The sequence below is a fragment of the Osmerus eperlanus genome, chromosome 5 (assembly GCF_963692335.1).
Source record: "Osmerus eperlanus chromosome 5, fOsmEpe2.1, whole genome shotgun sequence".
Lineage (NCBI taxonomy): Eukaryota > Metazoa > Chordata > Actinopteri > Osmeriformes > Osmeridae > Osmerus > Osmerus eperlanus.
Window position 1 is genome coordinate 1,307,914 of NC_085022.1, and position 15,118 is coordinate 1,323,031.

General features: G+C 46.5%; 1 protein-coding gene across 4 annotated transcripts in view; it reads left to right on the forward strand.

Annotated features, from left to right (window-relative positions):
* phf21ab (PHD finger protein 21Ab) overlaps positions 1 to 14,858 on the forward strand; it is a 31,842-nt gene extending 16,984 nt beyond the window's left edge. For all 4 annotated transcript variants that reach the window (XM_062460924.1, XM_062460922.1, XM_062460926.1 and 1 more), the window contains exons 17-19: positions 295 to 370; positions 7,470 to 7,573; positions 9,436 to 14,858. In XM_062460924.1, the coding sequence (XP_062316908.1) occupies positions 295 to 370; positions 7,470 to 7,573; positions 9,436 to 11,238 (1,983 nt within the window). In that variant the 3' untranslated portion in view covers positions 11,239 to 14,858. The remainder of the gene's footprint in view (positions 1 to 294; positions 371 to 7,469; positions 7,574 to 9,435) is intronic.
* Positions 14,859 to 15,118: the final 260 nt, after the last annotated feature.

Sequence of the window (15,118 nt, forward strand, 5' to 3'; positions counted from 1 at the left end):
ATGATGCAGATTTGAAGATCTCCAACTTGTCCCCTTAGATGGTCCATCAGGTATCCTTAATGTCAACATTAAGACAAGGCAGCTCCTTCCTTTGTAAGCTGCTACATTATTCAGCATTGTTTTACAGTATGTCCCATCTGTCTTGTCAGTGAAGGGCATCACATTCATTTGACTTCATTGTATGTCCATCCTGACCTCACCCAGCGGTGACCACAGGTATGTTGTCCTGGGCAACCCTGTGCTCAAGCCCTGACGTCTCAGACACTGTGTAAATCTGACTTGTCCCCTCCTCAGATACTGAAGAAAGAAGAAGCTATTCCCTGGCCGGGAACGCTGGCTATCGTCCATTCCTACATTGCTTACAAAGAAGGTAAGAATCCCTGCACGGCTTCTAGCTAGACATTCCACAGGGAGGAGAGACGGGAGGATAAAGTGTTGTGTTGTTCGTCCTCACAGCTAAGCAGGAGGATAAAGTGTTGTGTTGCTCGTCCTCACAGCTAAGCAGGAGGATAAAGTGTTGCTCGTCCTCACAGCTAAGCAGGAGGATAAAGTGTTGTGTTGCTCGTCCTCACAGCTAAGCAGGAGGATAAAGTGTTGCTCGTCCTCACAGCTAAGCAGGAGGATAAAGTGTTGCTCGTCCTCACAGCTAAGCAGGAGGATAGTGTTGTGTTGCTCGTCCTCACAGCTAAGCAGGAGGATAAAGTGTTGTGTTGCTCGTCCTCACAGCTAAGCAGGAGGATAAAGTGTTGTGTTGCTCGTCCTCACAGCTAAGCAGGAGAATAAAGTGTTGCTCGTCCTCACAGCTAAGCAGGAGGATAAAGTGTTGCTCGTCCTCACAGCTAAGCAGGAGGATAAAGTGTTGTGTTGCTCGTCCTCACAGCTAAGCAGGAGGATAAAGTGTTGTGTTGCTCGTCCTCACAGCTAAGCAGGAGGATAAAGTGTTGTGTTGCTCGTCCTCACAGCTAAGCAGGAGGATAAAGTGTTGTGTTGCTCGTCCTCACAGCTAAGCAGGAGGATAAAGTGTTGTGTTGCTCGTCCTCAGCTAAGCAGGAGGATAAAGTGTTGTGTTGCTCGTCCTCACAGCTAAGCAGGAGGATAAAGTGTTGCTCGTCCTCACAGCTAAGCAGGAGGATAAAGTGTTGTGTTGCTCGTCCTCACAGCTAAGCAGGAGGATAAAGTGTTGTGTTGCTCGTCCTCACAGCTAAGCAGGAGGATAAAGTGTTGTGTTGCTCGTCCTCACAGCTAAGCAGGAGGATAAAGTGTTGTGTTGCTTGTCCTCAGCTAAGCAGGAGGATAAAGTGTTGTGTTGCTCGTCCTCACAGCTAAGCAGGAGGATAAAGTGTTGCTCGTCCTCAGCTAAGCAGGAGGATAAAGTGTTGTGTTGCTCGTCCTCACAGCTAAGCAGGAGGATAAAGTGTTGTGTTGCTCGTCCTCACAGCTAAGCAGGAGGATAAAGTGTTGTGTTGCTCGTCCTCACAGCTAAGCAGGAGGATAAAGTGTTGTGTTGCTCGTCCTCACAGCTAAGTAGGAGGATAAAGTGTTGTGTTGCTCGTCCTCACAGCTAAGCAGGAGGATAAAGTGTTGTGTTGCTCGTCCTCACAGCTAAGCAGAAGGATAAAGTGTTGTGTTGCTCGTCCTCAGCTAAGCAGGAGGATAAAGTGTTGTGTTGCTCGTCCTCACAGCTAAGCAGGAGGATAAAGTGTTGTGTTGCTCGTCCTCAGCTAAGCAGGAGGATAAAGTGTTGTGTTGCTCGTCCTCACAGCTAAGCAGGAGGATAAAGTGTTGTGTTGCTCGTCCTCACAGCTAAGCAGGAGGATAAAGTGTTGTGTTGCTCGTCCTCACAGCTAAGGAGGAGGATAAAGTGTTGTGTTGCTCGTCCTCACAGCTAAGCAGGAGGATAAAGTGTTGTGTTGCTCGTCCTCACAGCTAAGCAGGAGGATAAAGTGTTGTGTTGCTCGTCCTCACAGCTAAGCAGAAGGATAAAGTGTTGTGTTGCTCGTCCTCAGCTAAGCAGGAGGATAAAGTGTTGTGTTGCTCGTCCTCACAGCTAAGCAGGAGGATAAAGTGTTGTGTTGCTCGTCCTCAGCTAAGCAGGAGGATAAAGTGTTGTGTTGCTCGTCCTCACAGCTAAGCAGGAGGATAAAGTGTTGTGTTGCTCGTCCTCACAGCTAAGCAGGAGGATAAAGTGTTGTGTTGCTCGTCCTCACAGCTAAGGAGGAGGATAAAGTGTTGTGTTGCTCGTCCTCACAGCTAAGCAGGAGGATAAAGTGTTGTGTTGCTCGTCCTCACAGCTAAGCAGGAGGATAAAGTGTTGTGTTGCTCGTCCTCACAGCTAAGCAGGAGGATAAAGTGTTGTGTTGCTCGTCCTCACAGCTAAGCAGGAGGATAAAGTGTTGTGTTGCTCGTCCTCACAGCTAAGCAGGAGGATAAAGTGTTGTGTTGCTCGTCCTCACAGCTAAGCAGGAGGATAAAGTGTTGTGTTGCTCGTCCTCAGCTAAGCAGGAGGATAAAGTGTTGTGTTGCCCGTCCTCACAGCTAAGCAGGAGGATAAAGTGTTGTGTTGCTCGTCCTCACAGCTAAGCAGGAGGATAAAGTGTTGCTTGTCCTCAGCTAAGCAGGAGGATAAAGTGTTGTGTTGCTCGTCCTCACAGCTAAGCAGGAGGATAAAGTGTTGTGTTGCTCGTCCTCACAGCTAAGCAGGAGGATAAAGTGTTGTGTTGCTCGTCCTCACAGCTAAGCAGGAGGATAAAGTGTTGTGTTGCTCGTCCTCAGCTAAGCAGGAGGATAAAGTGTTGTGTTGCTCGTCCTCACAGCTAAGCAGGAGGATAAAGTGTTGTGTTGCTCGTCCTCACAGCTAAGCAGGAGGATAAAGTGTTGTGTTGCTCGTCCTCACAGCTAAGCAGGAGGATAAAGTGTTGTGTTGCTCGTCCTCACAGCTAAGCAGGAGGATAAAGTGTTGTGTTGCTCGTCCTCACAGCTAAGGAGGAGGATAAAGTGTTGTGTTGCTCGTCCTCACAGCTAAGCAGGAGGATAAAGTGTTGTGTTGCTCGTCCTCACAGCTAAGCAGGAGGATAAAGTGTTGTGTTGCTCGTCCTCACAGCTAAGCAGGAGGATAAAGTGTTGTGTTGCTCGTCCTCACAGCTAAGCAGGAGGATAAAGTGTTGTGTTGCTCGTCCTCACAGCTAAGCAGGAGGATAAAGTGTTGTGTTGCTCGTCCTCAGCTAAGCAGGAGGATAAAGTGTTGTGTTGCCCGTCCTCACAGCTAAGCAGGAGGATAAAGTGTTGTGTTGCTCGTCCTCACAGCTAAGCAGGAGGATAAAGTGTTGCTTGTCCTCAGCTAAGCAGGAGGATAAAGTGTTGTGTTGCTCGTCCTCACAGCTAAGCAGGAGGATAAAGTGTTGTGTTGCTTGTCCTCACAGCTAAGCAGGAGGATAAAGTGTTGTGTTGCTCGTCCTCACAGCTAAGCAGGAGGCTAAAGTGTTGTGTTGCTCGTCCTCACAGCTAAGCAGGAGGATAAAGTGTTGTGTTGCTCGTCCTCAGCTAAGCAGGAGGATAAAGTGTTGTGTTGCCCGTCCTCACAGCTAAGCAGGAGGATAAAGTGTTGTGTTGCTCGTCCTCACAGCTAAGCAGGAGGATAAAGTGTTGCTTGTCCTCAGCTAAGCAGGAGGATAAAGTGTTGTGTTGCTCGTCCTCACAGCTAAGCAGGAGGATAAAGTGTTGTGTTGCTCGTCCTCACAGCTAAGCAGGAGGATAAAGTGTTGTGTTGCTCGTCCTCACAGCTAAGCAGGAGGATAAAGTGTTGTGTTGCTCGTCCTCAGCTAAGCAGGAGGATAAAGTGTTGTGTTGCTCGTCCTCACAGCTAAGCAGGAGGATAAAGTGTTGTGTTGCTCGTCCTCACAGCTAAGCAGGAGGATAAAGTGTTGTGTTGCTCGTCCTCACAGCTAAGCAGGAGGATAAAGTGTTGTGTTGCTCGTCCTCAAAGCTAAGCAGGAGGATAAAGTGTTGTGTTGCTCGTCCTCACAGCTAAGGAGGAGGATAAAGTGTTGTGTTGCTCGTCCTCACAGCTAAGCAGGAGGATAAAGTGTTGTGTTGCTCGTCCTCACAGCTAAGCAGGAGGATAAAGTGTTGTGTTGCTCGTCCTCACAGCTAAGCAGGAGGATAAAGTGTTGTGTTGCTCGTCCTCACAGCTAAGCAGGAGGATAAAGTGTTGTGTTGCTCGTCCTCACAGCTAAGCAGGAGGATAAAGTGTTGTGTTGCTCGTCCTCAGCTAAGCAGGAGGATAAAGTGTTGTGTTGCCCGTCCTCACAGCTAAGCAGGAGGATAAAGTGTTGTGTTGCTCGTCCTCACAGCTAAGCAGGAGGATAAAGTGTTGCTTGTCCTCAGCTAAGCAGGAGGATAAAGTGTTGTGTTGCTCGTCCTCACAGCTAAGCAGGAGGATAAAGTGTTGTGTTGCTTGTCCTCACAGCTAAGCAGGAGGATAAAGTGTTGTGTTGCTCGTCCTCACAGCTAAGCAGGAGGATAAAGTGTTGTGTTGCTCGTCCTCACAGCTAAGCAGGAGGATAAAGTGTTGTGTTGCTCGTCCTCAGCTAAGCAGGAGGATAAAGTGTTGTGTTGCTCGTCCTCAGCTAAGCAGGAGGATAAAGTGTTGTGTTGCTTGTCCTCACAGCTAAGCAGGAGGATAAAGTGTTGTGTTGCTCGTCCTCACAGCTAAGCAGGAGGATAAAGTGTTGTGTTGCTCGTCCTCACAGCTAAGCAGGAGGATAAAGTGTTGTGTTGCTCGTCCTCAGCTAAGCAGGAGGATAAAGTGTTGTGTTGCTCGTCCTCACAGCTAAGCAGGAGGATAAAGTGTTGTGTTGCTCGTCCTCACAGCTAAGCAGGAGGATAAAGTGTTGTGTTGCTCGTCCTCAGCTAAGCAGGAGGATAAAGTGTTGTGTTGCCCGTCCTCACAGCTAAGCAGGAGGATAAAGTGTTGTGTTGCTCGTCCTCACAGCTAAGCAGGAGGATAAAGTGTTGCTTGTCCTCAGCTAAGCAGGAGGATAAAGTGTTGTGTTGCTCGTCCTCACAGCTAAGCAGGAGGATAAAGTGTTGTGTTGCTCGTCCTCACAGCTAAGCAGGAGGATAAAGTGTTGTGTTGCTCGTCCTCACAGCTAAGCAGGAGGATAAAGTGTTGTGTTGCTCGTCCTCAGCTAAGCAGGAGGATAAAGTGTTGTGTTGCTCGTCCTCACAGCTAAGCAGGAGGATAAAGTGTTGTGTTGCTCGTCCTCACAGCTAAACAGGAGGATAAAGTGTTGTGTTGCTCGTCCTCACAGCTAAGCAGGAGGATAAAGTGTTGTGTTGCTCGTCCTCACAGCTAAGCAGGAGGATAAAGTGTTGTGTTGCTCGTCCTCACAGCTAAGGAGGAGGATAAAGTGTTGTGTTGCTCGTCCTCACAGCTAAGCAGGAGGATAAAGTGTTGTGTTGCTCGTCCTCACAGCTAAGCAGGAGGATAAAGTGTTGTGTTGCTCGTCCTCACAGCTAAGCAGGAGGATAAAGTGTTGTGTTGCTCGTCCTCACAGCTAAGCAGGAGGATAAAGTGTTGTGTTGCTCGTCCTCACAGCTAAGCAGGAGGATAAAGTGTTGTGTTGCTCGTCCTCAGCTAAGCAGGAGGATAAAGTGTTGTGTTGCCCGTCCTCACAGCTAAGCAGGAGGATAAAGTGTTGTGTTGCTCGTCCTCACAGCTAAGCAGGAGGATAAAGTGTTGCTTGTCCTCAGCTAAGCAGGAGGATAAAGTGTTGTGTTGCTCGTCCTCACAGCTAAGCAGGAGGATAAAGTGTTGTGTTGCTTGTCCTCACAGCTAAGCAGGAGGATAAAGTGTTGTGTTGCTCGTCCTCACAGCTAAGCAGGAGGATAAAGTGTTGTGTTGCTCGTCCTCACAGCTAAGCAGGAGGATAAAGTGTTGTGTTGCTCGTCCTCAGCTAAGCAGGAGGATAAAGTGTTGTGTTGCTCGTCCTCAGCTAAGCAGGAGGATAAAGTGTTGTGTTGTTTGTCCTCACAGCTAAGCAGGAGGATAAAGTGTTGTGTTGCTCGTCCTCACAGCTAAGCAGGAGGATAAAGTGTTGTGTTGCTCGTCCTCACAGCTAAGCAGGAGGATAAAGTGTTGTGTTGCTCGTCCTCAGCTAAGCAGGAGGATAAAGTGTTGTGTTGCTCGTCCTCAGCTAAGCAGGAGGATAAAGTGTTGTGTTGCTCGTCCTCAGCTAAGCAGGAGGATAAAGTGTTGTGTTGCTCGTCCTCAGCTAAGCAGGAGGATAAAGTGTTGTGTTGCTCGTCCTCAGCTAAGCAGGAGGATAAAGTGTTGTGTTGCTCGTCCTCAGCTAAGCAGGAGGATAAAGTGTTGTGTTGCTCGTCCTCACAGCTAAGCAGGAGGATAAAGTGTTGTGTTGCTCGTCCTCAGCTAAGCAGGAGGATAAAGTGTTGTGTTGCTCGTCCTCACAGCTAAGCAGGAGGATAAAGTGTTGTGTTGCTCGTCCTCAGCTAAGCAGGAGGATAAAGTGTTGTGTTGCTTGTCCTCACAGCTAAGCAGGAGGATAAAGTGTTGTGTTGCTCGTCCTCAGCTAAGCAGGAGGATAAAGTGTTGTGTTGCTCGTCCTCACAGCTAAGCAGGAGGATAAAGTGTTGTGTTGCTCGTCCTCAGCTAAGCAGGAGGATAAAGTGTTGTGTTGCTCGTCCTCACAGCTAAGCAGGAGGATAAAGTGTTGTGTTGCTCGTCCTCACAGCTAAGCAGGAGGATAAAGTGTTGTGTTGCTCGTCCTCAGCTAAGCAGGAGGATAAAGTGTTGTGTTGCCCGTCCTCACAGCTAAGCAGGAGGATAAAGTGTTGTGTTGCTCGTCCTCACAGCTAAGCAGGAGGATAAAGTGTTGCTTGTCCTCAGCTAAGCAGGAGGATAAAGTGTTGTGTTGCTCGTCCTCACAGCTAAGCAGGAGGATAAAGTGTTGTGTTGCTCGTCCTCAGCTAAGCAGGAGGATAAAGTGTTGTGTTGCTCGTCCTCACAGCTAAGCAGGAGGATAAAGTGTTGTGTTGCTCGTCCTCAGCTAAGCAGGAGGATAAAGTGTTGTGTTGCTTGTCCTCACAGCTAAGCAGGAGGATAAAGTGTTGTGTTGCTCGTCCTCAGCTAAGCAGGAGGATAAAGTGTTGTGTTGCTCGTCCTCACAGCTAAGCAGGAGGATAAAGTGTTGTGTTGCTCGTCCTCAGCTAAGCAGGAGGATAAAGTGTTGTGTTGCTCGTCCTCACAGCTAAGCAGGAGGATAAAGTGTTGTGTTGCTCGTCCTCACAGCTAAGCAGGAGGATAAAGTGTTGTGTTGCTCGTCCTCAGCTAAGCAGGAGGATAAAGTGTTGTGTTGCCCGTCCTCACAGCTAAGCAGGAGGATAAAGTGTTGTGTTGCTCGTCCTCAGCTAAGCAGGAGGATAAAGTGTTGTGTTGCTCGTCCTCACAGCTAAGGAGGAGGAGAAGCAGAAGCTGCTGAAGTGGAGTGCAGAGCTGAAGCTGGAGAGAGAGCAGCTGGAACTGAGAGTCAAGACACTCAGCAGCTCCATCACGGTGAGACACCTCGTCACGTAGTAACCCCTGACAACACTAGTAACCCCTGACAACACTAGTAACCCCTGACAACTCCTGGACAGTGAGTCATCTCTCTAACCCTAAACACACAGGTTACGTCTACTAGGGCTGGGCGACATATCAAATATTAGCGATAATATCGCAATAATTTTGACGACGATGTAAAATTTGAAAATATCGTGAATATCGAATATTTCAAATTCAGCATACTTTTCCAAAGAATGTGCCGAACGTCCAATATTATGTCCCCTTTTCGTCTTGTCGCATATTCCCGTGCAAGAGACGTGAGGTGGGGGAGGGTCTTTTTTTTTGTGCTTAAATTTGCATCACACATTTTGTACTTTTTAACAATAGCTGTTCTATCTAAATAGTTTTTGTTTTTTTAATGGGAACAAAAGAAAATCATGTTTTTTTATTATTTAAAAGCAAATGCAAACATAGAGATATATCATAAATATTTTGACAATATCGAGATTTCAATTATTTATATATCGCCTAGGGCTGTCCCCGACTAACATTTTATTTGGTCGACCAAGACTCGACTGAACAGTTCTGAAAAATCGACTAATCTAAAAAAAAAAATCTCTATAAATGTCTCAATGTTTTTCATCAAACCATTTTGTGTGATGTTTTACCTCACTTTTTTAAAGAGATAATCTGAAAGAAATACATACGTAAGAAGGGAGACAACTAGACAAACAAATGTACAAGCATTTTCCCGATCTAACTCAATGTAGCTGCTGGACATTCCAGATTCATCTGCTATAAAATTAGCCATTACGAATAATAAGCCTCGTCTCACCAGTCCTGTTGTTACCGAATGCCGATATAATACAAAATAACTGATGCTGGGTTATTATTTATTATCTCTTACAATGTACTACAAATTAAATATATTGTTTGTTTAACATGCAAATCATCAGAGTGCGCTGATCACTGTCTGGAAGTGCAGCATGCGAACTTACGTAGAAGACAAGTGGGGAACGGTGCAACAGAAATCGAAAACTAAGCTGTTGTCCAAAATAAAATGCAGATTGTTAGACCTACAGTAGCACAGCATAAGCAGACATAGCCTAACACTTTCTGAAACATAAAAATCCTAGTCTATATGCTACACACTGTAAAATAATGATCCGATGGCCAACTTACGGTTTACAAGTGGTCGGCTACATCATAGTTGACGTTGAACTATGGAATATAAACCGTTGTTGGCAGAGTGTGCATTCAACATGTTTTGAGTCACCCGGTACTTTGATAAAATGCTTCCATACCACAGATTTCTTTGCCATTTTGCCTAAAGGATTAATAACACCAACTGTAGACAAAGTATAGTAGAGTTTAGGCTAACAGCTACAATTTTGTGCTTATGTGCCGTGTGCAAAAAACTAAACAAACAAAACGCAGATTAACGAAAGGGGAAACGGTAACACCTTTTTTTTTATTATATATTTTTAGAGTTGCTTTATTTGTCTTAAATAATATAATCTACAATTTCTGTAGAACATTTCTTTAATTCAGCAATGGTGACACAAGCGGGAATCAGATCTCACACTGCCATACGGCAGCTCGACTAAAATCTTAGTCGACCAAGAGCATATCGACCAAACAATCGACTAGTCGACTGAGTGGGGACAGCCCTAATATCGCCCAGCCCTAACGTCTACTGGTGTGCTTGTGGAATACGTAATAAGTATGTTTCTCAATAGACAACCTTCACAAGATACTCGGTCGATCTTGTGTTCTATTTCTCAATAGACAGCCTTCACAAGGTACTTGGTAGAACATGTGTTCTCTGCTCTGGTAAAACATTCTCATCAACCCTGTTCTTTTATTCCTAACAGAAATGCATGGAGACCAAAAACACCATCCTGGCTCGGCAGAAGGACATGCACGGCTCGCTGGAGAAAGTCAGACACCTGCTCCGACTCATCCAGGCCTTCAGCTTCTCTCAAACCCTGGAGGAAGAAAGCAGCCATGCCAGCACAGAAGGCCTGGCCAGGGCCAAACTGCTGCCCTCCCAACAAACTTCAGAAGGGATCCCCTCTGGGGCTCTGGTAGAGGCCACCAGCAGCTCTGTGGACGAGCCACAGGATGACATCAAAGAGGCATCCCCACAGAACGGCTGTGAGGTTGAAGCGACAGTGAGGGAGGATACGGAACCAGTGGAGGTGGAACAAGTGGAGGTGGAACCAGAGCAGGCAGAACCAGGAAAGATGGAACCAGGGAAGGCAGAACCAGGGAAGGCAGAACCAGGGAAGGCAGAACCAGGGAAGGCAGAACCAGGGGAGGCAGAACCAGGGGAGGCAGAATCAGGGAAGGCAGAACCAGGGGAGGCAGAGACTGTAGCCGCAGCAGGTAGCACCCAGGCTGGTGTTCACACCAGTGCCCAGCAGGGGGCGCCCCCAGCAGGGGGCAGCGTTCCACCAGACTCTGCAGCAGCAGACGGAGGTGGTGTTGAGCCAGACGCGCGGGTCGCCACCACAGAGGAGGTCCTGGAGGCCCTGTCTGACGCTCCGGGCCTGGCCAGTCTCCAGGACCCCTCCCTGGCTACCACCAATGGCCACGCCAGCACCACCCCTCACCTGGCCAGCACCACCCCTCACCTGGCCAGCACCACCCCTCACCTGGCCAGCACCACCCCTCACCTGGCCAACACCACCCCTCACCTGGCCAACACCACCCCTCACCTGGCCAACACCACCCCTCACCTGGCCAGCACCACCCCTCACCTGGCCAGCACCACCCCTCACCTGGCCAGCACCACCCCTCACCTGGCCAGCACCACCCCTCACCTGGCCAACACCACCCCTCACCTGGCCAACACCACCCCTCACCTGGCCAGCACCACCCCTCACCTGGCCAGCACCACCCCTCACCTGGCCAACACCACCCCTCACCTGGCCAGCACCACCCCTCACCTGGCCAGCACCACCCTTCACCTGGCCAGCACCCACGCCAGCAACAGGGACCACGGTCTGAACACCACCGACACCACCTCAGAGAACAACAGTCCCGACAGCATGGAGCAGAACACTGCAGAGGACAGCACGGAGCAGGCCACTGCAGAGGACAGCACGGAGCAGGCCACTGTAGAGGACAGCACAGAGCAGGCCACTGCAGAGGACAGCACAGAGCAGGCCACTGCAGAGGACAGCATAGAGCAGGCCACTGCAGAGGACAGCATGGAGCAGAACACTGCAGAGGACAGCACAGAGCAGGCCACTGCAGAGGACAGCATGGAGCAGAACACTGCAGAGGACAGCACAGAGCAGGCCACTGCAGAGGACAGCATAGAGCAGGCCACTGCAGAGGACAGCATGGAGCAGAACACTGCAGAGGACAGCACAGAGCAGGCCACTGCAGAGGACAGCATGGAGCAGGCCACTGCAGAGGACAGCATAGAGCAGGCCACTGCAGAGGACAGCACGGAGCAGAACACTGCAGAGGACAGCACGAAGCAGAACACTGCAGAGGACAGCATGGAGCAGAACACTGCAGAGGACAGCACGAAGCAGAACACTGCAGAGGACAGCACAGAGCAAAACATTAACCACAGCCTCAGCAACAACAACACCACCAAACCCTCAGAACCATCCCAGCGTTCGTTGCCAGCGATTCTCAACAGTTTGGACCATAAAGAGTGATGCTCAGAGTCTCCTGAACAGAACATGACTCTGCTTGCACCGTGAACAGGTGTCGCTGAAGTTGCCAACATATATACATGTTAATTGTTTGCGATGTATTGTCAGACTCTGGCCAGCCCTGTCGGATGTTTCTGGATGTTGTGAGATGTTTCTCCGTCACCGTGGTGATGGGACGGCGTGTGCACCGGTGTCATGCCACTTTAGAAAAGTTTAGTTTAAATATATAACATCACACCAGTGTGTGCCTGCATCAGTTCCCCTCAACTCTCCAGGGTCACTTGGGTTATCTCCTGTTCCCGGGGAAGCAGGGCAGAGATTTCCAAAGATCACACGCTGAACCCATGACGCTTTTCTCCAGCATTCCACGGGAGGAAACTGAAACCAAAAGCTTAGCAGAATTGCAGGAGACAGATGTTGACCTCTAACAGCATCAGTATTTGTCCAGTGGGAAACATCCAAGGTGTTCAACTGTCTCCGAGCTGGGAAACGAAGGAGCCTTCAATCCCGTTCCACCTTCCTCCCCACCAACCGGCTCATCCAGTAAATATGACATAACTATCGGACCCACTAACACAACACCTCAGGCAAACAGGGAAAGCAGAGTGGCTGTGTGACATGATAGGTGAACCTCTGACAGTGCTGACTGATGGGGGGGGGGGCTAAGATAAACAAAGGGTTTGGAGACGATCGTCATCATCCAAGAGAGGAGAGGAGGTGAATCAGGCCTCCCCTGGCAGCCTAAACATGTTCAGGTGCTGTTGGTCCAGTGAAGTGATCCAGTTTCATTTGTCAGTCAGTGTGTCAACTGTGAGCACTAAATGTGAAATTGCAATATTGCAATGTCAAAACACACAAAAAGATGTATATATGAGTGTGTGTTTCTTTTTTATAGGAAAAGATATTCAGGTCTTCCTAGTCTTCAAAATAAGTGCTTTCTGTTTCATAAAACAGTTGTTTGTTACATGTGTTGAACTGGCATTGTTTGTGCAAGTGATCCTTTAATTAAGGTGACCTTCGTCTGGGAAATGTACATTTGTGTTGAATTCTGAACTGCCAAATGCTATTGTATCCAAATACAGCAGGAACATGCCCACTTACTGTATGGAAAGATCAATTAAATAACAGAATATATCTATGTATATATATAAACCAGTTTAAAATTGGAAATACCCAGAAAGTAAGAATGTAGGCTTATTAAACAATAAAATATTTTATTTTCTAGAAGCTAGAGGTTTTTCTGTCAGCCCATTGTGCAGGATGTTGAGAAGGCTGGATAGATGCTTCTGTATGAGGCATGTGGGATGCATCTCTTTACCTTGTTTATCCTCAACTTGCCAATATTTTTGTATGACTCAACTTGTCTCTTGTGTTCGGGCCGCAGTCTTGAAATGCGTACTTCAGGAGAAATGCCCCAACTCAGATTCTTCCCCTCAGAGCCTGTTTAACCTGGTCAACGAACCTTTTCCAACCCAGCCAATAGATATTTGTCTCCCCTGGAAATAATTATTTGACTGATTAACATCCGCTTCTCTTATTACAACGTTGTATTGAATTATCTATGAGTTATTGGTACGTTTGGGAGCCTGTCAGACAGTGTTGTTTTTTAACTAAGTAGATCATGAAATCCCAAGGCAGTTTCTACACCCTTGTGTTCAGGACTATTTACAAGGCAGTTTCTAAACCCTTGGTCTTCAAACTGTCCAACTTTATTGCCATGTTGCATTTTACACTGTATACAGCTGACTGCACACATCATGTTTACTTCAAACCATGACCAATTCACTACATATCTGTGGAGACTGTTGGCTGGTGACACCCGATACATAGATCTGTGGAGACGGTGCTTAGCAGACAACAGGAACTTCTAATTCCAAATAATATATATATTCATAACATTTAACATTTTCACAACATTCCCTTTTTTTACTATTCACCTATGACAAAGAAAATCATATCAACATGCTGAGCAGTTATGTTTGTGTTGTGGGAAACGAGCCGTTTGACCAAGAATTGCAGTCCACACAAATGGCAAATTATTTAGGTGTCAACTTTAACCAATTAATTTATGCTGGACATTATCTTATAGAAGAGTCAATAACGCTCGTTCTGCTGTAGGTGTAGCACTCAGTCATATATGACCTTCATCTGATGTCTTTACAAACGCCTGATATTTTGTTACAGAGAAACTGGATCTTTCCCCTTTTTTAGGTACCTAGAGTGCCTGTCTTCCAAACAGCATGTTGTGTCTCGTGACTTGCACTGTGACTTGTCTCTTGACTTGCACCGTGACTTGTCTCTTGATTTGACACTTGACTCTTGACTTGACTCGCACTGTGACTTGTCTCTTGACTTGACACTTGACTCTTGACTTGCACTGTGACTTGTATTACCAACCCTGCTGAAGCCCTCGGCTGCTCATGCTGTTCTGTGGTTTCCCACAAACTATCTGCACAGCACAGAAAACATCCAATCAAAACATTTGGTCTAAAAGATTATTCATTTGACCTGACTGTGTAATCTGATCATTTTAGTATTTTTGTTATCCGCCTTAATTATATTTAGTCTTCAGTAGATTTCAGTGTAACTTTAAGTAGTCTGAGACGTCTAAAGATGTGGACATATCACAGGCTTGTTCATAGAAATATGATCCTGTTGTGGGAGTGTTGTTGGGATTGGTCAATGTGAAGTTAAGGATTGTTCACAGGAAGTGGACAAGGAAATGGAACAGATGTGACCAATGTTTTTGTGATGCACTTTTGGTTGGATTCACCATAGTATTTATTTTTTATACTGCCCGAACCCCCACCAATATGATCTTTAGTTTAGATTCTACAGAGGCATCATGTCTTACACCTGGTGTTACACCAGTCACCTGTCTGTATTGTAACTCAGTATCTTTTTCTTTTGTTGTGCACCTTTAAAAAAAAAAAAGAAAAAAAACATTTTCTGCCTTTCATTTTTGTCCATCTTTGTGTAGGAATAAGTTACAGAACATCAGGTCATGTGACTTCTGCCTGAGCTTGAGTCTGTTTGGAAGAACAAACCAATCCTGCACCCTGATTGGACAGACTTCTTAAACCTTTGGCACCATCTGTCCAATCAGTACAATAGAAAGCATGCCTTCTTATGCAAGTTTTTATACAATGTTTGTCAAACCTTTTTTAATATGCATTTATTTAAGATTTATTTCCAAATTTTTGTACGTGAAATCAGTCACTTTGCTTTTTACATTCTGGCAACAATGCCGAAACTCTAGTTACGCTACATACAATAGATACAAATCTATATATACAATAGAAAATTCAAGATTTTGTTACCAACTCCATTTTGATGTGGCATTTTGGCAATAGTGTGTAATTCTCTTATGGCAGTGAGTTGTAATGCCATGAACTGTGAAGTTTGTGTAACTGAGAAAAAAAACGATACAAGGTATAAGTGTGTCTTGGCTCATTCTACTCAAGGACCATTCTTTATATTCAAATTTGCCTTTGCTAGCACCATGCTGAATGTTACTGTAGGACATGGGAGGGGTTGTGGAAAGTGATCTATAAAGGGTCTTGTGTCTACAATTGTTGAGTGCATTGTCCTGTTTAAAAAAGAAAAAAGTTTTACAAAAAATATAATGAAAAACATATTCCATTTCTATACTCAAACCAGTATACCCAAAGAATATCGCAAATGTGCATTTCTATGTATCTGGAAGCCTTTATGCATTTATACATATCAGTTCAGTATTATTATTATTTTGGGCTGTTCATTCTTGCTTCAGCATAGTGTACGTTCTCAAGCATACTGTACTTTATCAAGCATAGTGTACGTTCTCAAGAGTAGTGTACGTTCTCAAGCCTAAAGGATTTGGTCTGGCAGCTGAGACGGCCTC